We start from the raw sequence: 22,767 nt of genomic DNA, 5'->3' as shown, positions 1-22,767 counted from the left end.
AAAAAAAACTTTGGTCCTGGTCAGTTGGCTCAGTGGTAGAGTGTAGACCTGGCGTGTGTAAGTCCCGGGTTTGATTACTGGTTAAGACACACAGGAAAAGTGATTATCTCCTTCTCCTTCCCTCCTCCGCTTCCCCTTTTCCCTTTTCTCTCTCTCTCTCTCTCTCTCTCTCTCTTTCTCTTTCCCTCTCCCCCATTCTCTCCCTCTCTCATAGCCATGGCTCAGTTGATTTGAGCTAATTGGCCCCAGCTGCTGAGAATGGCTCTGTGGAGCCTCTGCCTCAGGCACTGAAAATAGCTTGGTTGTGAGCATCAGCCCCATATGGACAGAGCATTGGACCCAGATGGGGGTTACCAGGCAGATCCTGGTCGGGGTGCATGTAGCAATCTGTCTCTCTATCTCCCCTCCTCTCAAATTTAAAAAAAAATTTTTTTAATTGATCTTTAAGAAAGGAGAAAGAGAAGCATTCATTTGATGCCCCACTCAGTTGTGCACTTACTGGCTGCCTCCCATGTGTGCCCTGATGGGATCAAACCCACAACCTTGGTGTCTCAGGACAACGCTCTAACCAACTGAGCTAACTGGCCAGTACCAAAGATAAATAAGAAGTAGAGAAATCCTGGAGTTTAAAATAAATATATATATATTTTAACAACAGAAAATGAGCATTATGGCTTCTATGTACCTTTAAAAAATTTTTTTAACTTTTATTCATTGATTAATTTTAGAGAGAGAAACAATGATTTTATTGTTCCACTTATTGATGCATTTATTGGTTGACTATTGTATGTGCTGTGACCAAGGATCAAACCCGCAACCTTGGTGTATCAGGATGATGCTCTAACCTACCTGAGCAACCCAACTACAGTATTCAAAACACTTTTAATTAAGCTGGCCAGATGGTTTGGTTGGTTGGAGCATCGTTCTGATATGCAAGAGGTTGCTGGTTCCAGCCCAGGTCGAGGCACATGCAGAGGCAGATAAATGTTTCTGTCTCTCTCGCACTCTCCCCCTTAAAATCAATAAATAAATTTTAAAAATATTTGTAATTACACATACATAGAGTTTAAAATATCAAATAGTTCTACATAGGTTATTATGAAAAATATTAGTTGTCCCCACTTAACTTCACCTCACCATAAAGGCAACCACTTTTTACCTCTTTTAGCTTTGTTTCTTTGTTTCTTTATATGTATATTTACTGTCATGTCTCTGTTATAGCATGGTCATATTGCTCCTACTTAATTGTTCAGATTCAGGCAGTATCACTTCATTTCCCAGTAAACGATGAGTCTCATTTCATTTCTTTCTCCATTCTCACTAATACCAATATCTTTTCATCCCTCCTATCTTCCTAATGTAGGCAAATTATAATATTTGTTATCAGTATTCAGTGTTTATATTAGTATGACTGTAAATAATTAATTTAGCAGAGCCTTGTTTTGTTGGAATGAGAAAACCATTAGCTAGGAGTCAGAATATCTGGTTCAAGTACAAGCTCTACATAGAGTATATTCTTAGTATAACTTTGCTGAGATCTGCTTTCTGATCGTGTAAGTGGAATAATATAGTAATTGTGTTTTTGTGACTGGTTTGTCTCACTTAGCACAGTGTCCTCAAGGCTGATCCATGTTATAGGAATGAACAGGATTTCCTTTTTAAGGCAAGATAATATTTCATTGTATGTGTATGTCTCATTTTGTTTAGTCATCTGTGGATGGACATTGTTTTTTGTTTTTTTCTACCTTTTGGATATTATGAATAATGCTATTATGAACGTGATGTCTAAATATCTCTTTAAAATCCTGCTTTTAACATACCCAGAATTGGAATTGCTGAATCATATAGTAATTCTGTTTATAATATTTGAGGAACTGCCATACTGTTTTCCATTGCAGCTGTACTATTTTTTATTCCCAGCAGGGCAGAAATGTTCAAATGATTTTTTGATTCATTACTAGGCAAACAATTGTGCCATTTGGAAAATAATATTAAATTTGTTCCCCTTGATTTTAATTTTTTTATTGATTTTAATTTATTGTGTTTACATAGATTCAAGTGTCCCACCGAATATATCCCCCTCACCCTTGTGTTTCCCTCAACCTCCCCTTGCCCCCTTCCCCCGAACTCCCTCCCCTGTTCCCTCCAAGATTTGCTTTTCTACTCTCTATAGCGCTGTGTTATGTATATATACTTTCACCAATCTCATTCCCTTCTCTGATCCCATCCTCTCATCCCTTTTCCTTCTGACCGCTTTCCCTCTGGTCCCTTTGATCCCGCTTCTGCCTCTATTCTGTTCCTCAGTTCACATTGTTCATTGATTTCCTCAAACGAGTGAGGTCATATGATATTTTTCTTTCTCTGCCTGGCTTATTTCACTTAACATAATAGCTTCCAGGTCCATCCATGTTGTCGCAAAAGGTAAGATTCCTTTTTCGTGGCCACATAGTATTCCATTGTGTTTCTGTACCACAGCTTTTTAATCCACTCGTCCACTACGGACACTTGGGCTGTTTCCAGATCTTGGCTATTGTAAACAATGCTGCAATAAACATGGGGATGCATTTCTTCTTTTGAATCAGTGATTTGGTGTTCTTAGAATATATCCCTAAAAGTAGGATGGCTAGGTCAAAAAGCAGTTCCATTTTCAATTTTATTGAGGAACCTACTGTTTTCCACATGGCTGCCCTTGTCTGCATTCCTACGAGTAGAGCAGGAGGGTTCCCTTTTCTCCACATCCTCATCAACACTTATTCTGTGTTGTTTTGTTAATGAGCGCCATTCTGACTGGTGTGAGGTGGTATCTCCTTGTGGTTTTAATTTGCATTTCTCTAGTGATTAGTGATGTTGAGCATTTTTTCATTTGCCTATTGACCATCTGTATGTCCTCTTTGGAGAAGTGTCTATTCATTTCTTCTGCCCATTTTTTGATTGGATTGTTTATCTACCTGGTGTTGAGTTTTACAAGTTCTTTATAAATTCTGGTTATTAACCCCTTATCAGACGTATTGTCAAATATGTTCTCCCATTATGTGGTTTGTCTTTTTATTTTGTTCATATTGTCTTTAGCTGTGCAAAAGTTTTTTGGTTTGATATGGTCCCATTTGTTTATCCTGTCCTTTATTTCACTTGCCCATGGAGATAAATCAGCAAATATATTGTTGCGAGAGATGTTGGAGAGCTTACTGCCTATGTTTTCTTCTAAGATGCTTATAGTTTCACGACTTACATTTAATTCTTTTATCCATTTTGAGTTTGTTTTTGTGAACGGTGTAAGTTGGTGGTCTAGTTTCATTTTTTTGCAGGTAGCTGACCAGTTTTCCCAACACCATTTGTAAAAGAGACTGTCTTTACTCCATTGTGTGCTATTACCACCCTTGTCAAATACCAATTGTCCATAAAGGTGCGAGTTTATTTCTGGGTTCTCTGTTCTGTTCCATTGATCTGTATGCCTGCTCTTATGCCAGTACCAAGCTGTTCTGAGTACCATGGCCTTGTAGTATAACTTGATATCAGGAAGTATGATATCATCCACTTTATTCTTCTTTTTCAAGATTGCTGAGGCTATTCCTGTTCTTTTTTGGTTCCATATAAATTTTTGGAATATTTGTTCTATATCTTTGAAGTATGCCATTGCTATTTTAATAGGAATTGCATTGAATTTATAAATTGCTTTGGGTAATATAGGTATTTTAATGATGTTTTTTCTTCCTATCCATGAACACGGTATATGCTTCCACTTGTTTTATCTTTCTTGATTTCTTTTATCAATGTTTTATAATTTTCCAAGTACATGTCTTAAATCTCCTTGGTTAAATTTACTTCTAGGTACTTTATTTCTTTTATTGCAAAAGTGAAGGGGATTGTTTTCTTAATTTCTCTTTCAGACAGTTCATTATTGGTGTATAAAAATACTTCTGATTTCTGAATATTAATTTTATATCCTGCCACCTTGCTAAATTCATTTATCAGGTCCAGTAGTTTTTTGACTGAGACTTTAGGGTTTTCTATGTACAGTATCATCATATCACCAGCAAATAATGATAGTTTTACTTCTTCTTTTCCAATTTGGATACCTTTTATTTCTTCTTCTTGTCTGATTGCTGTGGCTAGGACTTTTAGAACTATGTTGAATAAGAGTGGTGAAAGGGGACACCTTTGCCTTGTTCCTGGTCTTAAGGGGGTTGCTATTAATTTTTGCCCATTGAGTATGATGTTGGCTGTGGGCCTGTCCTAGATGGCCTTTATCATGTTGAGGTATGTTCCCTGAATTCCCACTTTGCTGAGAGTTTTAATCATAAGTGGGTGCTAGATTTCATCAAATGCTTTTTCTGCATCTATTAATATTATCATGTGAGTTTTTTCCTTCCTTTTCTTTATATGATGAATCACATTGATTGATTTGCTAATATTGTATCAGCCTTCCCCAGAATAAATCCCACTTGATCATTATGTTTGATTTTTTTCATGTATTGCTGAGTCCAGTTTGCTAATATTTTGTTGAGAATTTTAGCATCTAAATTAATCAGGGATATTGGCCTATAGTTTCCTTTCTTTGTATTGTCTTTGCCTGGTTTTGGAATCAGAATTATGCCCGCCTCATAAAAGGAGCTTGGAAGTCTTCCCACTTCTTGAATTTATTGAAATAGCTTGAGAAGGATAGGAGTTAGTTCTTTGAATATTTGGTACAGTTCGCCAGTGAAGCCATCTAGCCCAGGGATTTTGTTTTGAGTTTTTTGATAACTGTTTCGATCTCATTTGTTGTAATCAGTCTGTTTAGGTTTTCTGATCTTCCAGATTGACATTTGAAAGATTATATGTTTCAAGGAATTTGCCCATTTCATCTAGGTTGTCGTAACTTTTTGGCATACTGTTCTTCATAGTATTTTCTTACAATCCCTTGTATTTTTGTTTTGTCAGTTGTTACTTCTCCACTCTCATTTCTAACTTTATTTATCTGAGTCCTCTCTCTTTATTTCTTGGTGAGTCTGGTTAAAGGTTCTTCAATCTTGTTTACTGTTTCAAAGAACCAGCTTTTGGTTTCATTGATCCTCTGTATTGTTTTTTTAGCCTCTATGTTATTTATTTTTGCTCTGATCTTTATTATTTCCTTCCTTCTACTTCCTCTGAGCTTTACTTCCTGCTGGGCTTTACTGCTTTTGCTGTGTCCCGTAAATTTTGAGTTGTTGTATGTTCATTTTCATTTGTTTCAAGGAAATTTTTGATTTCCTCCTTGATCTCATTGTTAACTTATTTGTTATAACATGCTATTTAGTTTCCAAATGTTTGAGTGTTTTTCTATTGTAAGTGATTTCTAGTTTCATGCCATTGTGATCAGAGAAGATGCTTGATATGATTTCAGTCTTCTTTAGTTTATTGAGACTTGTTTTGTGTCCTAACATATGGTCTATCCTAGATAATGTACCATGAGCACTTGAAAAGAATGTATATTCTGCTGCTTTAGGGTGAAAGGTTCTGCAGATATCTATTAAATCCAGTTGATCTAGTGTGTCCTTTAAGTCTGCTGTTTCTTTGTTAATTTTCTTTCTTGAGGATCTCTCCGGTGATGTTAGTGGGGTATTGAAATCCCATTATAGTACAGTGTGTCCATAAAGTCATAGTGCACTTTTGAATGGTCACAGGAAAGTAACAAAAGAGCAGTAGCAGCAGACAAGTAGCCCACAATGGATTACAAACAGCTGAAGCCAACCCAAGAAGATCTTGAAACAACACAACTGAAAGCTGGAGGCAGACAACACGAATCCTATACTCAGCTTGCTACATTTTGTTCAACAAAATGTGAAATCTGCACCAAATAAAAGGAAAACTCTCCCAGGTTCATACCTATTCAGTGCAGTTCGAGGTGGGCTCACGCATAGATTTTTTTTTTTTCTGAAGTTGGAAACGGGGAGGCAGTCAGACAGACTCCCACAAGCGCCCGACCAGGATCCACCCGGCATGCCCACCAGGGGGCAATGCTCTGCCCATCTGGGGCGTTGCTCTGTTGCAACCAGAGCCATTCTAGTGCCTGAGGCAGAGGCCATGGAGCCATCCTCAGCGCCCGGGCCAACTTTTTGCTCCAATGGAGCTTTGGCTGTGGGAGGGGAAGAGAGAGAGAGGAAGGAGAAGGGATAGGGTGGAGAAGCAGATGGGTGCTTCTCCTGTGTGCCCTGGCTGGGAATCAAACCTGGGACTCCTGCACGCCAGGCCAACGCTCTACCACTGAGCCAACCGGCCAGGGCCACGCATAGATTTTTTTAGGGCTCCTTAGGTAGCTATCTTGTATAGCCTCTACAGACTCGTCACTGACTGATGGCCTACCAGAACAGGGTTTCTCCACCAAACTGCTGGTTTCCTTCAACTGCTTATCCCACCAAGTAATGTTATTCCTGTGTGGTGGCGCTTCGTTATAAATGCACTGATATTCACATTGCACTTTGGTCACGGATTTGAATTTAGCGAGCCACAGAACACATTGAACTTTCCTCTGTACTGTCCACATCTCGACTGGCATGGCCGTGGGCTGCTCTGCTCTATACACAGTGTTATGTCATCATTTGTGCGTGCGCACATGCTGCCACATCATCCTACAGAAACTGGGAGGGTTTTCCTTTTATTTGGTGCAGATTTCACATTTCTGTTGTCTTTTGTTGCTTTCCTGTGACCGGTCAAAAGTGCACCATGACTTTACGGACACACTGTATTGCTGTTCATTTCACCCTTTATGTCCATCAAAATCTGCTTTTTATATTTAGGTGATTTTACAGTGGGCTCCTAGATACTAGATATTTATAATGGTTATGTCTTCCTGTTGGATAGCTCCCTTTATTATTATGTAGGGACCTTTATTTCTTACTATAGTCTTTGTTTTAAAGTCTATTTTGTCAGATATAAGTATTGCTACCCCAGCTGTTTTTTTCTTTTTTTTTTTTTTTTTTTTTTTTTTCTGAAGCTGGAAACAGGGAGAGACAGTCAGACAGACTCCCGCATGCGCCCGACCGGGATCCACCCGGCACGCCCACCAGGGGCGACGCTCTGCCCACCAGGGGGCGATGCTCTGCCCATCCTGGGCGTCGCCATGTTGCGACCAGAGCCACTCTAGCGCCTGAGGCAGAGGCCACAGAGCCAACCCCAGCGCCCGGGCCATCTTTGCTCCAATGGAGCCTTGGCTGCAGGAGGGGAAGAGAGAGACAGAGAGGAAAGCGCGGCGGAGGGGTGGAGAAGCAAATGGGCGCTTCTCCTGTGTGCCCTGGCCGGGAATCGAACCCGGGTCCTCCGCACGCTAGGCCGACGCTCTACCGCTGAGCCAACCGGCCAGGGCCAGCCCAGCTGTTTTTTTCATTTCCATTTACATGGTATGTTTTTTTCCATCTCTTTACTTTCAGTCTATGTGTTTCTTTTGTTTTGAGGTGGGTCTCTTGTAGACAGCATACGTACAGATCCTGTTTTCTTATCCATTCAGCTACCCTGTGTCTTTTGATTGGAGCATTTTAATCCATTTACATTTAAGGTTATTATTCATATGTAGTTGTTTATTGCCGTTTTATTTTTTAAATCTACATTCCTCTTTTACTAGATTTTTTTTTCTTTGTTCTGTTTCCTACAGACCCCTTTATGTTTCTTGCAGCATTGGTTTGGTCGTAATGAATTCCTCAAGGGTTTTTTTGATCTGGGAAGCTTTTTATTTCTCCTTCAATTTTAAACGATAGCCTTGCTGATAAAGAAGTCTTGGTTATAGGCTTTTGTTCTGAATTTGAATATTTCTTGCCATTCCCTCTTGCCTCAAGTGTTTCTGTGAAAAGTTGGATGTCATCCTTATGGGGGCTCTTTTGTAGCTGATTGACTGCTTTTCTCTTACAGCTTTTAGTATTCTTTCTCTATCTCTTAGCTTTGGTATTTTATTTATGATGTGTCTTGGTGTAAGTCTCTTTGGGTTCCTCTTTAATGGAATTCTCTGTGCTTCTTGAACTTGTGTGACTTTTTCCTGCATCAGTTTAGGGAAGTTTTCAGCTATGATTTCTTCAATCAGGTTCTCTATCCCTTGTTCTTTCTCTTATTTTTCAGGATCTCCTATTATGCAGATGTTATTTCTCTTCATGTTGTTACAGAGCTCTCTCAGAGTTTCTTCAGACTTTTTGATCCTCTTTTCTTTTTGCTGTTCTGCTTCTGTGCTTTCACTTATCTTGTCCTCTAAATCAGTGGTCCCCAACCCCCAGGCTGCAGCCCGGTACCAGTTCGTGGGCCATTTAGTACTGGTCCGCAGAGAAAGAATAAATAACTTACATTATTTCCCTTTTATTTATATTTAAGTCTGAATGATGTTTTATTTTTTAAAATGACCAGATTCCCTCTGTTACATTCGTCTAAGACTCACTCTTGATGTTTGTCTCGGTCATGTGATACATTTATTTGTCCCACTGTAAAGGCCGGTCTGTGAAAATATTTTCTGACATTAAACCGGTCCTTGGCCCAAAAAAGGTTGGGGACCACTGCTCTAAATCGCTGATTTTATCCTCTGCTTCACCCAGCCTGCTTTTAATTTCTTCTAGTGTAGTCTTCATTACTGATACTGTGTTTCTCATTTCTGTCTGATTCTTTTTTATGATTTCCATGATCTTTTTGATGCTTACTATCTCTTTGTTTAAGTGCTTGTTATGTCCATCTTCTAAGATTTTTGAGCATCCTAACAATCATTCTAAACACTGCATCCAGTATCTTGGCTATTTCCATCTCATTCAGTTCTTATTCTGGTGATTATTCTTGTTGATTTATTTGAATTGCGTCTCTCTGTCTTCCCATTTTGTCTCTGTATAGACTGCTCCTTTGGATGTGTTGTTTGTGTAGCTAGCTGAGTATAGAGTTGGTGTTGTCTGCCACAGCTTTCAGTTGTGTTGTTTCAGGATCTTCTTGGGTTGGCTTCAGCTGTTTGTAATCCTTTGTGGGCTACTTGTCTTGCTGCTACTGCTGTTTTTGCTGTTTGTGACTGGATTTTTTATGCTGTATCTGGGTCAGGTGTGAGGAGCCTTTCCTGAAGATATCACTCTAACTAGGGTTGTTAGGTCCTGAGCTGATGCTCTTTGTATCTGGCTGCTGGATGTACCTGCCTTGAACCTCCCTGGCCAGAACCTGGCTCAGAACAGTGGGGATCACTGCTTTTGACTGGCTCTTAACAATGTTCTTGGAGCTACAGGCAATCCAGAATTTTTGGCTGCCTCTGCTGGACCCTGATGCCATTGTAAATATCAGCTGCACTCCTATGCTGGCTTTTATTTACTCTTGGCCAGTGTGTGGTCCCTCTATTCATGAAGTGTGGTCTTTCCGCCGGCCCCCTGCTGCCTCTGCGGTCTCAGGCACTTGGGCACCGGCACTGGCTTGCGAGCCTCAGCTCAGTCTGCTCTGCGGCACAGGGGACTCCTCACCTCACTGTGCTCCAACCCCTGTGGGCACGTGGGCTGCCTCTTCAGTCTCCACCCTCTTTGGGAATTATGGACACGTCTCTGGGCTTCACCCCTTCTTATCATGGTGTGGGCTGCCTGGCTCAACCCCCCACGAGTGTGCAGGACCCCTCGCCCCACAGGGTTCCACGGGATTCCTCTCTGGGCTGCGTCCCCCACCACTGCCACTTGGGCTGCCTCGCTGGGCTTCACCTTGGTCCGTCACACAGGCCAAGTGCAGTGGCCGCTGCCGCAGCCGGACCCTCCCACCCTTCAGAGGGTACTCAACAGTTTGAGGGGACCGTGTAGCCCAGACCCCAGCACTCAAAACTGTGTCCCTATTGCGACCCCTGCTTCTAAGTGTCTCTGCACTGACTGGAGCAGGAGGGCCTCTGGTTGGCGGGGTAATTGCTGGCTTGTTTCTCTCAGAAAGAATGGCCTCTTTAGGTTTGGGGAGTGACTCAGTACAGGGGTCAGGGTGGCTGTCCCCCACAGTCTCCCTGTGCCCCTGAGACTACACTCTCCTCTTACAACTCCAGTCCTCTCAGCGCTCCCTGCTTTAGAATAGCCCCAGGAAAGTGGCTATGAATGAGGTTTTCTGCGTGGTCCCTTTAAGACAGAGCCTGGGTCTGAGAGTTCTGTCTCCCTCTCACAGACAGTAACTCAGCTCTTCTTTCATCTAAATATTGTCTGTACGTCTCCTCTAGTCTCTGGGGCTCCAGGTTGGGGTTCCAGTCCTGGGCTGAGGACCCACAACTCTCAGCAACCCACCCCACCATGAGAGACCCTCCAGGCTGCCTCTCGCTCCTGGGAGCAGGGCATCCCTTTCCGTGTCTCCACCTTTCCTACCAGCTCAGTGTGGTTCCTTCGGTGATACTTGGTTATAGATTCTTCTTAGTTTAGTCCAAAGTTGATTTTTCAAGATGATTGTTCCTAAGTTAAGTTGTAATCTACTTTGGTTCTGGGAGGTGGGAGTTGTAATGTCCGCCTACTCCATTTCCCTCTCCTAATTTGTTTTTTGTATTATGTTTTTAGTGGTGGGAATAATATCTAATGTATCTCATGAATTCTAAGATGCCCCTGATTGTAAGATGCCCTGTTATTTTATGTGCTACTAAGAAAAAGGACTACCAGTTAAACTGATATATCGATTATAAGATGCATCCCAATTTTAGAGATGACAAAATATGAAAAAATGTGCACCTTAGAACTGATGAAATATTAGATAATAATGATGATAATGAGCCTTTTCCTTAAAAAAATTAAATAGACCCTTAGTAGGGTCTATTTAAATTCTGGTTAAACCTAGCAGATTGAACGCACATTTAAGTTGCTTCTTCCTGAAGACTAATTAAGATAATAGTAACAATTTTAAAGGCATAAACCTGCAAGGATGAAGAACAGGAGGGAAGACAGTAGCAGATGAGAACTGTCAACAACTTTTACAAAGTGAATGTTTTCATTAATTGAGAAGAGTTTGGTGTTTGGTTATGGTGGAAGAATTGGTGCAAGTCATATGGAAAGTTACAAACAAAAACATGAGGCATTTAACATCAGAGAATAAATTATGCAAGAAAGAAAGTTGTAGTATGATTTGTGACTTTGTTGTGAACAGTGTTTACATGCTTACAATAATATATTGAGTACAGAAATTATATGGTTTAATTTTTGAGAGGTTGGAGCAAGTGGGAGTGTTTGGCTAAGAAAGCAATTCAATATTGTCTAAAATTGCTAAGTTAGAAATTATAAGTGTAAATTCAGAATTATGGAAGGAATATTGTAAGAAACTGCATAAAGTACAATTAAAAGTAGTTGCTACTGTGGATGAGGAGGCTGCTGTTTTTGTAAGGAGCTTTTTGGTAATACTTGTTATTTTTTAAAAACTATGCACATCTTTTACTTTAGTAAAAAAAATGTTTTTTTGAGATACAGGAAGGGAGAGAGATGAGAAGCATCAATTCATAGTTGTGGCACTTTAGTTATTCATTGATTGCTTCTCATATGTGCTGTGATGGAGGTCGAGGGGAGGAGGTGCTCAAGCTGAGCCATTAACCACTTGATCAAGCCAGCGACCTTGGGTTCAAGCCAGCAACCTTGGGATCATGTGAATGATCCCACACTCAAGCCAGAAACCCCATGCTCAAGCTGGATGAGCCCACACTGAAGCTTGCAACCTTAGGGTTTTGAACCTGGGACTTCAGTGTCCCAGGTTGATGCTCTGTCCATTACACCACCACCAGTTAGGCAATAAAAACAATTTTAATTAAGAAAGAAAGGACTCTAGTGTGTTGAGATGTATGTTTTCCACTCCTGCTAGTCAAGCAATATAATCTTGATTAGAAATGAGAGAGAAGAAAACATTTTTACTGCCTATATGAAAAAAGTTCATATAGAATTATGCCCTGGGGGAATGTTCAAATATTTAAGTACTATTCCAAGTCACACACAATTCTAGGTATTGTGGATACAAACCAAGCAAATACAGTATTTTTATTTGGTCATCAGAAGAGCCTTTTCCCATAGCTAAATAACACTTTGTTACATGGGAAATGAAATAAGATAGATCAGGCCTGATCAGGTGATGATGGCTCAGTGTATAGAGCATCGGACTGGGAGGCAAAAGACCCAGGTTTGAAACCCCGAGGTCACCTGCTGAGTACAGGCTCATCCAGCTTGAGCACGGGCTCACCAGCTGGAGCACAGGATCGCTGGCTTGAGCTTGGGATCATAGACATGACCTCATGGTCACTGGCTTGAGCCCAAGGTCCCTGGCTTGAACTCAAGGTCACGGGCTTGAGCAAGGGGTCACTCAATTTGCTGTAGCCCCTGATCAAGGCACATATGAGAAAGTAATTAATGAATAACTGAGGAGCTGCAATGAAGAACTGATGCTTCTCATCTCTCTCCTTTACTGCCTGTTGCTCTCTCTGTCACCAAAAAGGAAAAAAAAAAGAAATAGATCAGTATTTGTTTATTCCCCTTTTTTATTTCTCTCCCAACTTTCCAGTAATTAGTTTAATTTGGCCTAAAGTAGTCAAGTCTTTTGGTGATAAAAAAGTGTTCAATTCTTCAGGACATTGTGTGGCCATTCTTTTTTTTTTTTTTTTTCTGAAGCTGGAAATGGGGAGAGACAGTCAGACAGACTCCCGCATGCTCCCGACCGGGATTCACCCGGCACGCCCACCAGGGGGCGACGCTCTGCCCACCAGGGGGTGACGCTCTGCCCCTCCGGGGCGTTGCTCTGTTGCGACCAGAGCCACTCTAGCGCCTGGGGCAGAGGCCAAGGAGCCATCCCCAGCGCCTGGGCCATCTTTGCTCCAATGGAGCCTCGCTGCGGGAGGGGAAGAGAGAGAGAGGAAGGAGAGGGGGAAGGGTGGAGAAGCAGATGGGCGCTTCTCCTGTGTGCCCTGGCCGGGAATCGAACCTGGGACCCCTGGCACGCCAGGCCAATGCTCTACCACTGAGCCAACCGGCCAGGGCCTGTGTGGCCATTCTTACTGAGCATCTCCTCTGTGACTATGATCCTCTGTGCCGAAAGTGAGCCCTCGTTCAGATGGCTATGATAGAGGAGGAATGGGCATAATCTTTCCATTAGGTAGTCTCAGGCAGGATGTTAACATCCATGTGTGCTTCTTAGAATTTAACAGTTAATGCTCCCAATAGCAATGATAATATTGTTCATCTATACTTCACAAAACTCTTAACATCTCTTATTTCAATTTGTTGTCTATGTATGAGATGAGTATTATTCTGTGTTACATACTGAGAGGGTTTAAGTGATTTACTCAAGTGAATATTGGTAAGTGACAGACCTAGAAGTCAAAACTAGTCTCTTAACTTCAATCCTGAACTCATTGTTATATAGCTTTTTTTTTTTTTTTCATTAAAAGACTATGGGGAATGAGCTTGACCAGGCAGGGGCCTAATGGGTAGAGCATCGGACTGGGACACAGAGGACCCAGGTTCAAAACCCTAAGGATGCTGGCTTCAGTGCAGACCCATCCGGCTTGAGTGCGGGTTTACCAGCTTGACCGTGGGTTGCTGGCTTGAGCATGAGATCATAGACATTGATCCCATGGTCGCTGGCTTGAGCCCAAGGTCACTGGCTTGAGCAAAGGGTCACTTGCTCTGCTGAAGCCCCCTAATCAAGGCACATGTGATAAATCAATCAGTGAACAACTAAGGTGCCACAATGAAGAATTGATGCTTCTCATCTTTCTCCCTTCCCGCCTTTCTGTTCCTATCTGTCTCTCTTTCTGTCTCTATCACACACAAAAAAAAAGAAAAGAAAAAATAAAGACTATGGGGGATGATTTCTACCTTAAGGAAGTTGGCAGTCTTCTGATAAGAGTTCAGGGGGGCCCTGCGTGGTGCCAGCCTAGAGTTGTCCTTGCAGAAACTCACTGAGGTTAGATTCTGAATGCTCTGAAGAAATGATCCTGTTTGTACTTTTATTCTCTCAATGATCAGTTTTCCCTGCCATTAGATTAAAATGTTTTTCTTGGGGTGGAATGAGGTTGGGAAGGACATGCATATATCATTTAGCTGAACCAGGAGTTATTTAGAATAAGCCTATTATATCCAGGTACCATCATGCCTATTGCAAGTCCTATTGGGGACTTTTGTTCATGGTCTCAGATTTATCACTTTCTCTTCCAATTGCTGCCCTCTAGTTTAAGGTCTTGTTTCACTTTATGCTTAAACTATAGCAACATTGTTAGTCTCTTATTTTATTCTGTCCTTATCTTATATCCATCTTCAAATCAATCTGTCTTTTAAAAAAATGTTTTATTGCTTATTTTAGCTCCCTACTGTCTTTACGTCTAAATTCCTGTGCTTGCTTTATAGGATCCTACCTAACCTGTTACCCTATCCCTCTAGCACAGCGGTTCTCAACCTGTGGGTCGCGACCCTGGCGGGGGTCAAATGACCAAAACACAGAGGTGGCGACCCACAGGTTGAGAACTGCTGCTCTAGCATTATCTTTCATTGTCCCTTAACATGTAGCCTTTATTCAAATCAGGAAAATATGTCTGCTGAATGTATTAAAGCTCAAACCCGTTCTTGTTTCCTGACTTCAGCTGATAGTTTCTTCTATTCAACTTATTCTTTGGTGTCCAACCAAGGCTTCCTTGGTAACTACAGTTAGCAATAACTCTCATGTTCTGACTGCATGTGTCTTGCTATTTATACCACACATTTTTGCTACTTCATTCTTACCTTTAATACAGTATTATTATTTTTAAAGATTTTATTTATTGATTTTACGGAGAGAAGGCCTTGGGGAAGGAATGAGAAGTATCAACTAATACGCTTCACTTTAGTTGTTCATTGATTGCTTGTCGTATGTGCCTTGACCAGGTGAGCCTAGGGTTTTGAACTAGCAACCTTAACATTCCAGGTTGACGCTCTATCCACTGCACCACCACAGGCCAAGCTTAATACAGTATTATGTGCTTTTTTTTTTTTTTTAGTGTTCTCTAATTGCTTTGCATGCATAAATTTTCCAGAATTTAAATTTCTTAATATGAGAAACCAGGTTCTTCACATGCCTTGAACAATTCTTGAGTACATACCAGATACTCTTTATGTGCTCCTTGTTCTAGTAAATATATGCATGTGGCAGAGCATACTGGAGGTGATGATGATCCATATGGACAAGAATTATTCTGAAAATGAATCTGTCCCTTTTTTTATATGTGTGATGGAGAGAGAGAGACAGGGACAGATAGAGACAGGCAGGAAGGGAGAGAGATGAGAAGCATAAATTCTTTGTTGTGGCACCTTAGTTCATTGATTGTTTTCTCATATGTGCCTTGACTGGGGGGCTACAGCAGAGTGAGTGACTCCTTGCTCAAACCAGTGACTTTGGGCTCATGCCAGCAACCATGGGGTCATGTCCATAATCCCACGCTCAAGCCAGAGATCCCGCGCTCAAGCTGGTAAGCCCTCACTCAAGCTGAATGAGCCCGCACTCAAGCCAGCAACCGAGGATTTCAAACCTGGGTCCTCTGCATCCCAGTCTGATGCTCTATCCACTGTGCCACTGCCTGGTCAGGTTGTGTCTATTTTTTATCAAGAATGTACTTGATTCCCTGGCCAAGTGGCTCAGAGGATAGTGTCATCCTGATGCACCAAGGTCGCTGGTTTTATCCCTGGTCAGGGCACTTATGAGAATCAGTCAGTAAGTGCACAACTAAATGGAACAACTAAGTAGAACAATGAGTTGATGCTTCTCTTTCTCTCCATCCCATCCCCTCTTCCTCTTAATCTTCTTCCTTCTCTCTGTCTCAAATCAATGAAAAAATTTTTCAAAAGCAACAACAGCAAAAAAGAATGTACTTGATAATGATTTTTACATTTCTTTCTTCTCTTTGTTTTGGTGCAGGCTGTCGATGATGTGAAAAGAGGTTACATCAAAGCAGAGGAAAAGTCCTACCAATTACAGAAGCTATATGAACAAAGGAAAATGGTCATGGTACGTTTATGTCCCCATACTCTTTTTAGAAAATTAGCCTTTTGCTCTGTTAAACCTGTTGTTTCAGCCATTTTGAAAGATGTTGCAACCTGGTCAGTGGTTTAACTAACTTTTAAAAAAAGAGAATATAGACCTTGATGTAAAGTTCATTGTGTTTCTTCATTTAGCACACAAAGGGCTTATTTTGCTTTATATAAGTATATAACTTTATTATTAATAATAACCAACTGAAGTTTTTTTGATAGAAAAAGTTCTAAAACGAAGGATGTGAAAAACACTTAATATGATAAAGATAAGATTTTGTCAGAATTGATACTAGATTTTTTACATTAGGAATTATTTTAGCATGACCAGGCTGTGGTGCAGTGGATAGAGCATCTGCCTGGGATGCAGAGGACCCAGGTTCGAAACCCCAAGGTCACTGCCTTGAGTACTGGCTCATTTGGCTTGAGCAGGGTTCACCAGCTTGAGTGAGGGGTTGCCAGCTTGAAGCCCAAGGTTGCTGGCTTGAGCAAGGGGTCACTGGCTGGGCTGAAACACCCCAGTCAAGACAATACAAGAAAGCAATCAATGAACAACTAAGGTACTGCAATGAAGAATCGATGCTTCTCATCTCTCTCCTTTCCTGTCTGTCTGTCCCTCTCTCTTCTCTCTCTCTCTCTCTCAAAAAAGAAAAGAAATTATTTAGTAATGATTTAGCCCGTTGCAAAATTTGTTTATACAACTTTGATCTCTGCAGTTGCTTAAACATTTATGCTCAATAGTGTTTTTGATTACTATATCCTAGAGCTGTACTGTTCAATTCTGTGGCTGCTAGCCTCATGTGGCTATTTAATTTTGAATTTATTTAAATTAAATAAAGTTTAAAATTTAGTTCTTCAGATGCATTAGCCAAATTTCAAGTGTTTAGTAGTCACATGTGGCTAGCAGCTACCGTATTGGATAGCTCAGAAATAGAACATATTCATCATCACAAAAAGTTGCGTTGGAGAGGGCTACCTAGAATATTCCTTAAATGTTTTTGGGTTTGTTTGTTTTTTGACAGAGACAGGGAGAGAGTCAGAGAGAGGTACAGATAGGGACAGACAGATAGGAAGGGAGAGAGATGAGAAGCATCAATTCTTCATTGCATCTCCTTAGTGTTCACTGATTGCTTTCTCATATATGCCTTTACCAGGGGCCTACAGCAGAGTGAGTGACCCCTTGCTCAAACCAGTGACCTTTGGGCTCAAACTAGTGACAATGGGGTCACATCTATGATCCCACACTCAAGCTAGTGAGCCTATGCTCAACCTGATAACCTTGGGGCTTTGAACCTGGGTTCTCTGCGTCCCAATCCAACGCTCTATCCACTGCACCACTGCCTAGTCAGGCCTTAAATGTTTTAAAATTAGTTTCCAATTTGTATCTTCCATAAATACAAGCATGGAGATTGTCAAAAATAAAAATTGTAATGAACACCTGCAAAATTTCCACTTGTAGAATTTTAAAATTTCTTTCTTACAAATTCACATATAGTTGAAATTTTTTTCAATTATAACTTTTCTTTCTTTTTTAAAATTTTTTTATTTTTATTTATTGATTTTAGAGAGAGGAGAGAGAGAGAGAGAGAGAGAGAGAGAGGAGGAGCAGGAAGCATCAACTCATAGTAGTTGCTTCTCGTATGTACCTTGACCAGGCCAGGCTGAGGTTTCCAAAGAGCAACCTCAGCATTCCAGGTCACTGCTTTATCCACTATGCCACCAGCACAAATGATAATTTTTCATGATTTCATACAAGGTGATGATTGCATTGGTAATGATTCTTATAAATCACTTAAATTTCTTTGTACCTTTTGTATAATTGAGCGAGTGTTGGAAATTGATTGGGTTGAAATAAGAATACACAAATCAGCCATTGAACTTAGCCCTTAATCTTACGTCTAGCTGGGATATTTTATCACTTATATGAGGAAAAGTGAATTGCCAGCCTTGGCCAGTGGCTCAGTGGATAGAGTATAGCCTTGGTATATGGACGTCCTGGGTTCAATTCCTGGTCAGGGCACAGAGGAGGAGTAACCATCTGTTTCTCTACCCCTCCTTTTCTCCCTCTCTCCCTCTTCCCTCCTGCAGCCAGTAGCTCAGTTAGTTCAAGCATGGCCCCAGGCACTGAGGATAGCTGGGTTGGTCAGCATGTCAGCCTCAGGCACTAAAAATAACTTGGTACTCAAGCATTGGTCCTAGACAGGGTTGCCAGGTGGATTCTGGTCAGGGCGCATGCAGTAGTCTGTCCCACTATCTCCCCTCTCGCTTAAAATTTTTTTAAAAAGTAAGTTGCCAAAATCAGAGAACCATCTATGAATGTTCAACATACCAATAGGCTGAAAGAGGCAACAAAAATTATTTTAAATACTATTAAGTCTATTAATTTGCAGAATTTTGTTTAGGGGGCCTTTGCCGGGTAGCTCAGTTGGTTAGAATATCCCAATAAACCAAGGTTGAGGGTTTCATCCCCAGTCAGGGCTCATCAATGAATGCATTAATAAGTGGAACAACAAATTCTCTCTCTCTCTCTGTCTCTCTCCCTCTCTCCCCCTTCTTCTCTCTCTAAAATCAATAATAAAAAGAATTTTGTTTAAGGGAATTTTACTATACGGAAAACAGGATTTTAAAACTCAACAACCGCCTGACCAGGTAGGTGGTGGCGCAGTGGATAGAGTGTCGGGCTGTGATGTGGAGGACCCAGGTTTGAAACCCGGAGGTCGCCGACTTGAGCACGGGCTCATCCAGCTTGAGCGTGGGTTCGCTGGCTTGAGCAAGGGATCACTCATTCTGCTGTAGCCCCTAGTCAAGGAATTTATGAGAAAGCATTCAGTGGAGAACTAAGGAGCTGCAACAAAGAAATGATGCTTCTCATCTCTCTCCTTTCCTGTTCATCTTTGTGTCCCTATTTGTCCCTCTTTCTGATCTCTGTCAAAAAAAAAAAAAGAAAGAAAACCGAAAAACTCAACAACCTGTTCTTTAAGATAATGTAATTGTCTTTTATATATATATTAATGCATTATTCTGACTTAACATCTCTTTTGGTGAAAAGGGACTGAATACTGAAGGACCATCAACCTCTGCAATAGCTCTTTGCCTTTTCCAAAGCTAACAGAATCAGTATAATTTCATAAGAGCCTCTGATAAGACCAGTATGGAATGCATAATTGTTTCTTTTGCACATGTCATATTCCAAACCCACTATCTTCCATTTATGCATTTAATCAAAAATATTTTTTGAGCACTGAATGTGTGCCAAGTACAGTACTAGGTGTTGAATAAGTAAATAGGTGTGAGTTGTTCTGAGGCAAAATATAGACAATCTGAACTTAAGAAGCATGGTAATTTATTATGAGGTCATTTTCAAACTCAAGTTTATATCTTGTAATCATCCTATTAATAACTTGAGTATACTTGGTACATTGATGTGTTTTTCCTATGGGTCATTAGGGTTGAGTATAAAATATGCTTAAATATTTATGGAGTTTTATTGTCTTAAAAACCTACTGCCAGCATAGAAGTGTGTACTAGCCCCATAATACTGTACTCAGGTTTTTGTGGGTTTTTTTTTAATTCCACCAAAGTCTGAATTTTATTAAAGTATTCAAGTATTAATTAGTGTTAGAAGATATTCCTTAGTCAATGGTCATAATTAGTACATTGAAACTTCCAACTGAGATGGACCCTTCAGAGCCCATAGATCTTGATACCATTATTTGTAGCAACTTAGTATGCTCGATAGGTGTACAATTAGGTCATAGCACTACGAATAGTTTACATATCACTGTGAGGACTTCAACAGTTTAACAGACTTCTCAGTTCTAGTTTCTTTTCTATAAAATGGGATGTTCAGGTTGTCAGTTTGCAAGTAGAATTTTAAGAAAATACTCTAGTTCTTGATAGATAAACAAGTTTTGTATAAGTTTCCTTGTTCTCCAAATACAGAGGACAGCTCATATCTTTACCGTAGCTTGTAAGATCTAGTGTGATCAAATATATTTTTGTTTTATACTTACAAAGATTGAATCTCAAATTTCAATGGTTGAGAATTTAATGTACAAGACATATTTTGTCTTTTCTTTTTTCTTTTTTTTTTTACTCTCACACAAACAGCAGACATTTGGAACTTAAGTTTTTATTTTGGAGTGGTCTGATTTTGCCATTGCTGAACTGACAATTTCTGCTTGTGTTTCTCAACAAGATTTTTAGTGATTTTACAAAAGGCAGTAAATGTGAAAGTCAGTGTTTATCAAAGTGTGGTCCCCAGGTCCATCGCATGAGACTCATTTGTGCTACCTGCTAGCAAGGCAGGTGAGGTCTGGATCCCATCTCACATTGACTTACCAGAATTTCTGTGGGTAGGATCTAGGAATTTTTGTAAAGATTTTTACAGAAGTGCACCCAGGTGATTCTGAAACTTAAGTTGCTTCAGAATCGCTGCTCCAGGGGTTTGAGAGAGTTGGCTCCCAAGGTTCCTCTCAAGCCCTTATTTCAATTTTAGGTCTGGTTTGACCCTTGGCAGGTTGTTTGGGAGAACAGAGTTCTCCAGAATGGACCTCAGCCCACTCACCCAGGTGTTCTGCTCTGTTAAGTACTGAGTCTCTGTTTAATGTGTCCTATTTCTATATTTACTTATCTTGCTAAATATTGAACATTCACAAAATTTCCCATGCTAAACTTTTTCTTTCTCTGGTCTCCTGTGGACCATCACCTAAGCGGTATGTGAATCAAGGAAGGTAATTTAGGGTACATGTATAATATGGAAGGAGAATGGACAGGATAATTTTGTGTTTTAAATATGTAGCTATACCCTTATGTTATTTTGTTTGGAAACAAAAATTCACTTTCCTTTTGGAAATCTTGGGTGTATATAAAACTTTAAATGTTTCTTCTCCCTTTATGCTTTATGCAAATCCAAGAATGTAGAGATTGCTACTTAAAGCTAAGAAGTACTACCTGACCCGAGAATCTCTGCAAACCTTAAGTTTCTTCAATGAAACTTTACCTCTGTCTTCTCACCAGGGCCACAGGTGCCCTTATTTCTTTTTTTAATTTTATTTACAGTATTAACTTTAACAGGCTGACATTGATCAATAAGGGTACATAAGTTTCAGGTGAACATTTCTATAGTATTTGAACTGTTGATTATATTGTATAGCCCTCACCCAAAGTGAAATCATTTTCCATCACCTTATATTTGTCCCTCTTTACACCTTTTGCCTCACCCCAACCCCTCCCCATTCTCCCATGTTCCCTTCCCCCTCCCCCACATTCCCTTCCCTCTGGTAACCACTTCCCCTTTATCTATGTCCATAAGTCTGTTTTATATCCCACCTATGTGTGAAATCATACAGTTCTTAGCTTTTTCTGATTTACTTATTTCACTCAGTATAATGTTCTCAAGGTCCATCCATGTTTCGTAAATGTCACTAGGTCATCATTTCTTATGGCTGAGTAGTATTCCAGCGTATATATGTACCACATCTTCTTTATCCAATCCTTTATTGAGGGATACTTCGTTTGTTTCCTTGTCTTGGCCTCTGTGAATAATGCTGCAATGAACATGGTGGTGCATGTGTCTTTATGTACCAGTGCTTTTGAGTTTTGGGAGTAGAAACCCAGTAGACGGATTGCTGGGTTATATGGTCTTAGTTTTTTGAGGAACCACCACACTTTCTTCCATAATGGTTGTACTAATTTGCATTCCCACCAACAGTGAATGAGGGGTTCCTTTTTCTCCACAGCCTCTTCAACACTTATTACCTGTCTTGTTGATAACAGCTAATCTTAACAGTGAGGTGGTATCTCATTGTATTTTTTATTTGCATTTCTCTAATAGCTAGTGAAGATGAGCATCTTTTTATATATCTATTGGCCATGTGTATTTTTTCTTGGGAGAAGCGTCTGTTCATGTCCTCTTCCCGTTTTTTTATTGGATTGTTTCTTGTTGAGTTTTGTGAGTTCTTGGTATATTTTGGATATTAGGCCCTTATCTGAGCTGTTTGAAAATATCATCTCCCATTTAGTTGGCTGTCTGTTTTGTTGTCAGTTTCTTTTGCTGTGCAAAAGCTTCTTAGTCTGATGTAGTCCCATTCATTTATCTTTGCCTTCACTTCCATTGCCTTTGGAGTCAAATTCATAAAATGTTCTTTATGGCCAAGGTCCATGAGTTTAGTACCTATATTTTTTTCTATATAATTTATTGTTTCAGATCTTATATTTAGGTCTTTGATCCATTTTGAATTAATTTTTGTACAAGGAGACAAATTGTAGTCAAGTTTCATTCTTTTGCATGTGGCTTTCCAGTTTTCCCAGCACCATTTATTGAAGAGGCTTTCTTTTCTTCATTGTGTGTTTTTGGCTCCTTTATCAAAGATGATTTGACCATACATATGTGATTTTATTTCTGGGCTCTCTATTCTGTTCCATTGGTCTGAGTGTCTATTTTTCTACCAATACCATACTGTTTTGATTATCATGGCTCTGTAGTATAATTTGAAGCCAGGTATTGTAATGCCCCCAGCTTCGTTTTTTTTCCCTTAGGATTATTTTGGCTATTCAGGGTTTTTTTAATAGTTCCATATAAACCTGATGATTTTTTGTTCCATTTCTTTAAAAAATGGCATTGGAATTTTGATGGGAACTGCATTAAATTTGTATATTGCTTTGGATAATATGGTCATTTAAACTATATTTATTCTTCCTATCCAAGAACAAGGAATATTTTTCCATTTCATTGTGTCTTTTTCGATTTCCTTTAACAATGCTTTGTACTTTTCATTATATAGGTCCTTCACATTCTTTATGTTTATTCCTAGGTATTTTTTTTTTTGTT

General features: G+C 40.1%; 1 protein-coding gene across 1 annotated transcript in view; it reads left to right on the top strand.

Moving 5' to 3' along the window:
- The window catches only part of SNX27 (sorting nexin 27), a 116,921-nt gene that overhangs the window by 70,355 nt on the left and 23,799 nt on the right, over nt 1–22,767 (top strand). The window contains exon 8 of the mRNA XM_066362500.1: nt 15,823–15,912. Coding sequence (XP_066218597.1) covers nt 15,823–15,912 — 90 coding nt within the window. The remainder of the gene's footprint in view (nt 1–15,822; nt 15,913–22,767) is intronic.

This window comes from Saccopteryx leptura, chromosome 2, assembly GCF_036850995.1.
Source record: "Saccopteryx leptura isolate mSacLep1 chromosome 2, mSacLep1_pri_phased_curated, whole genome shotgun sequence".
NCBI lineage: Eukaryota > Metazoa > Chordata > Mammalia > Chiroptera > Emballonuridae > Saccopteryx > Saccopteryx leptura.
Note: the sequence above shows the minus strand (reverse complement) of the source record. Positions and strands in the feature narration are given on the sequence as shown.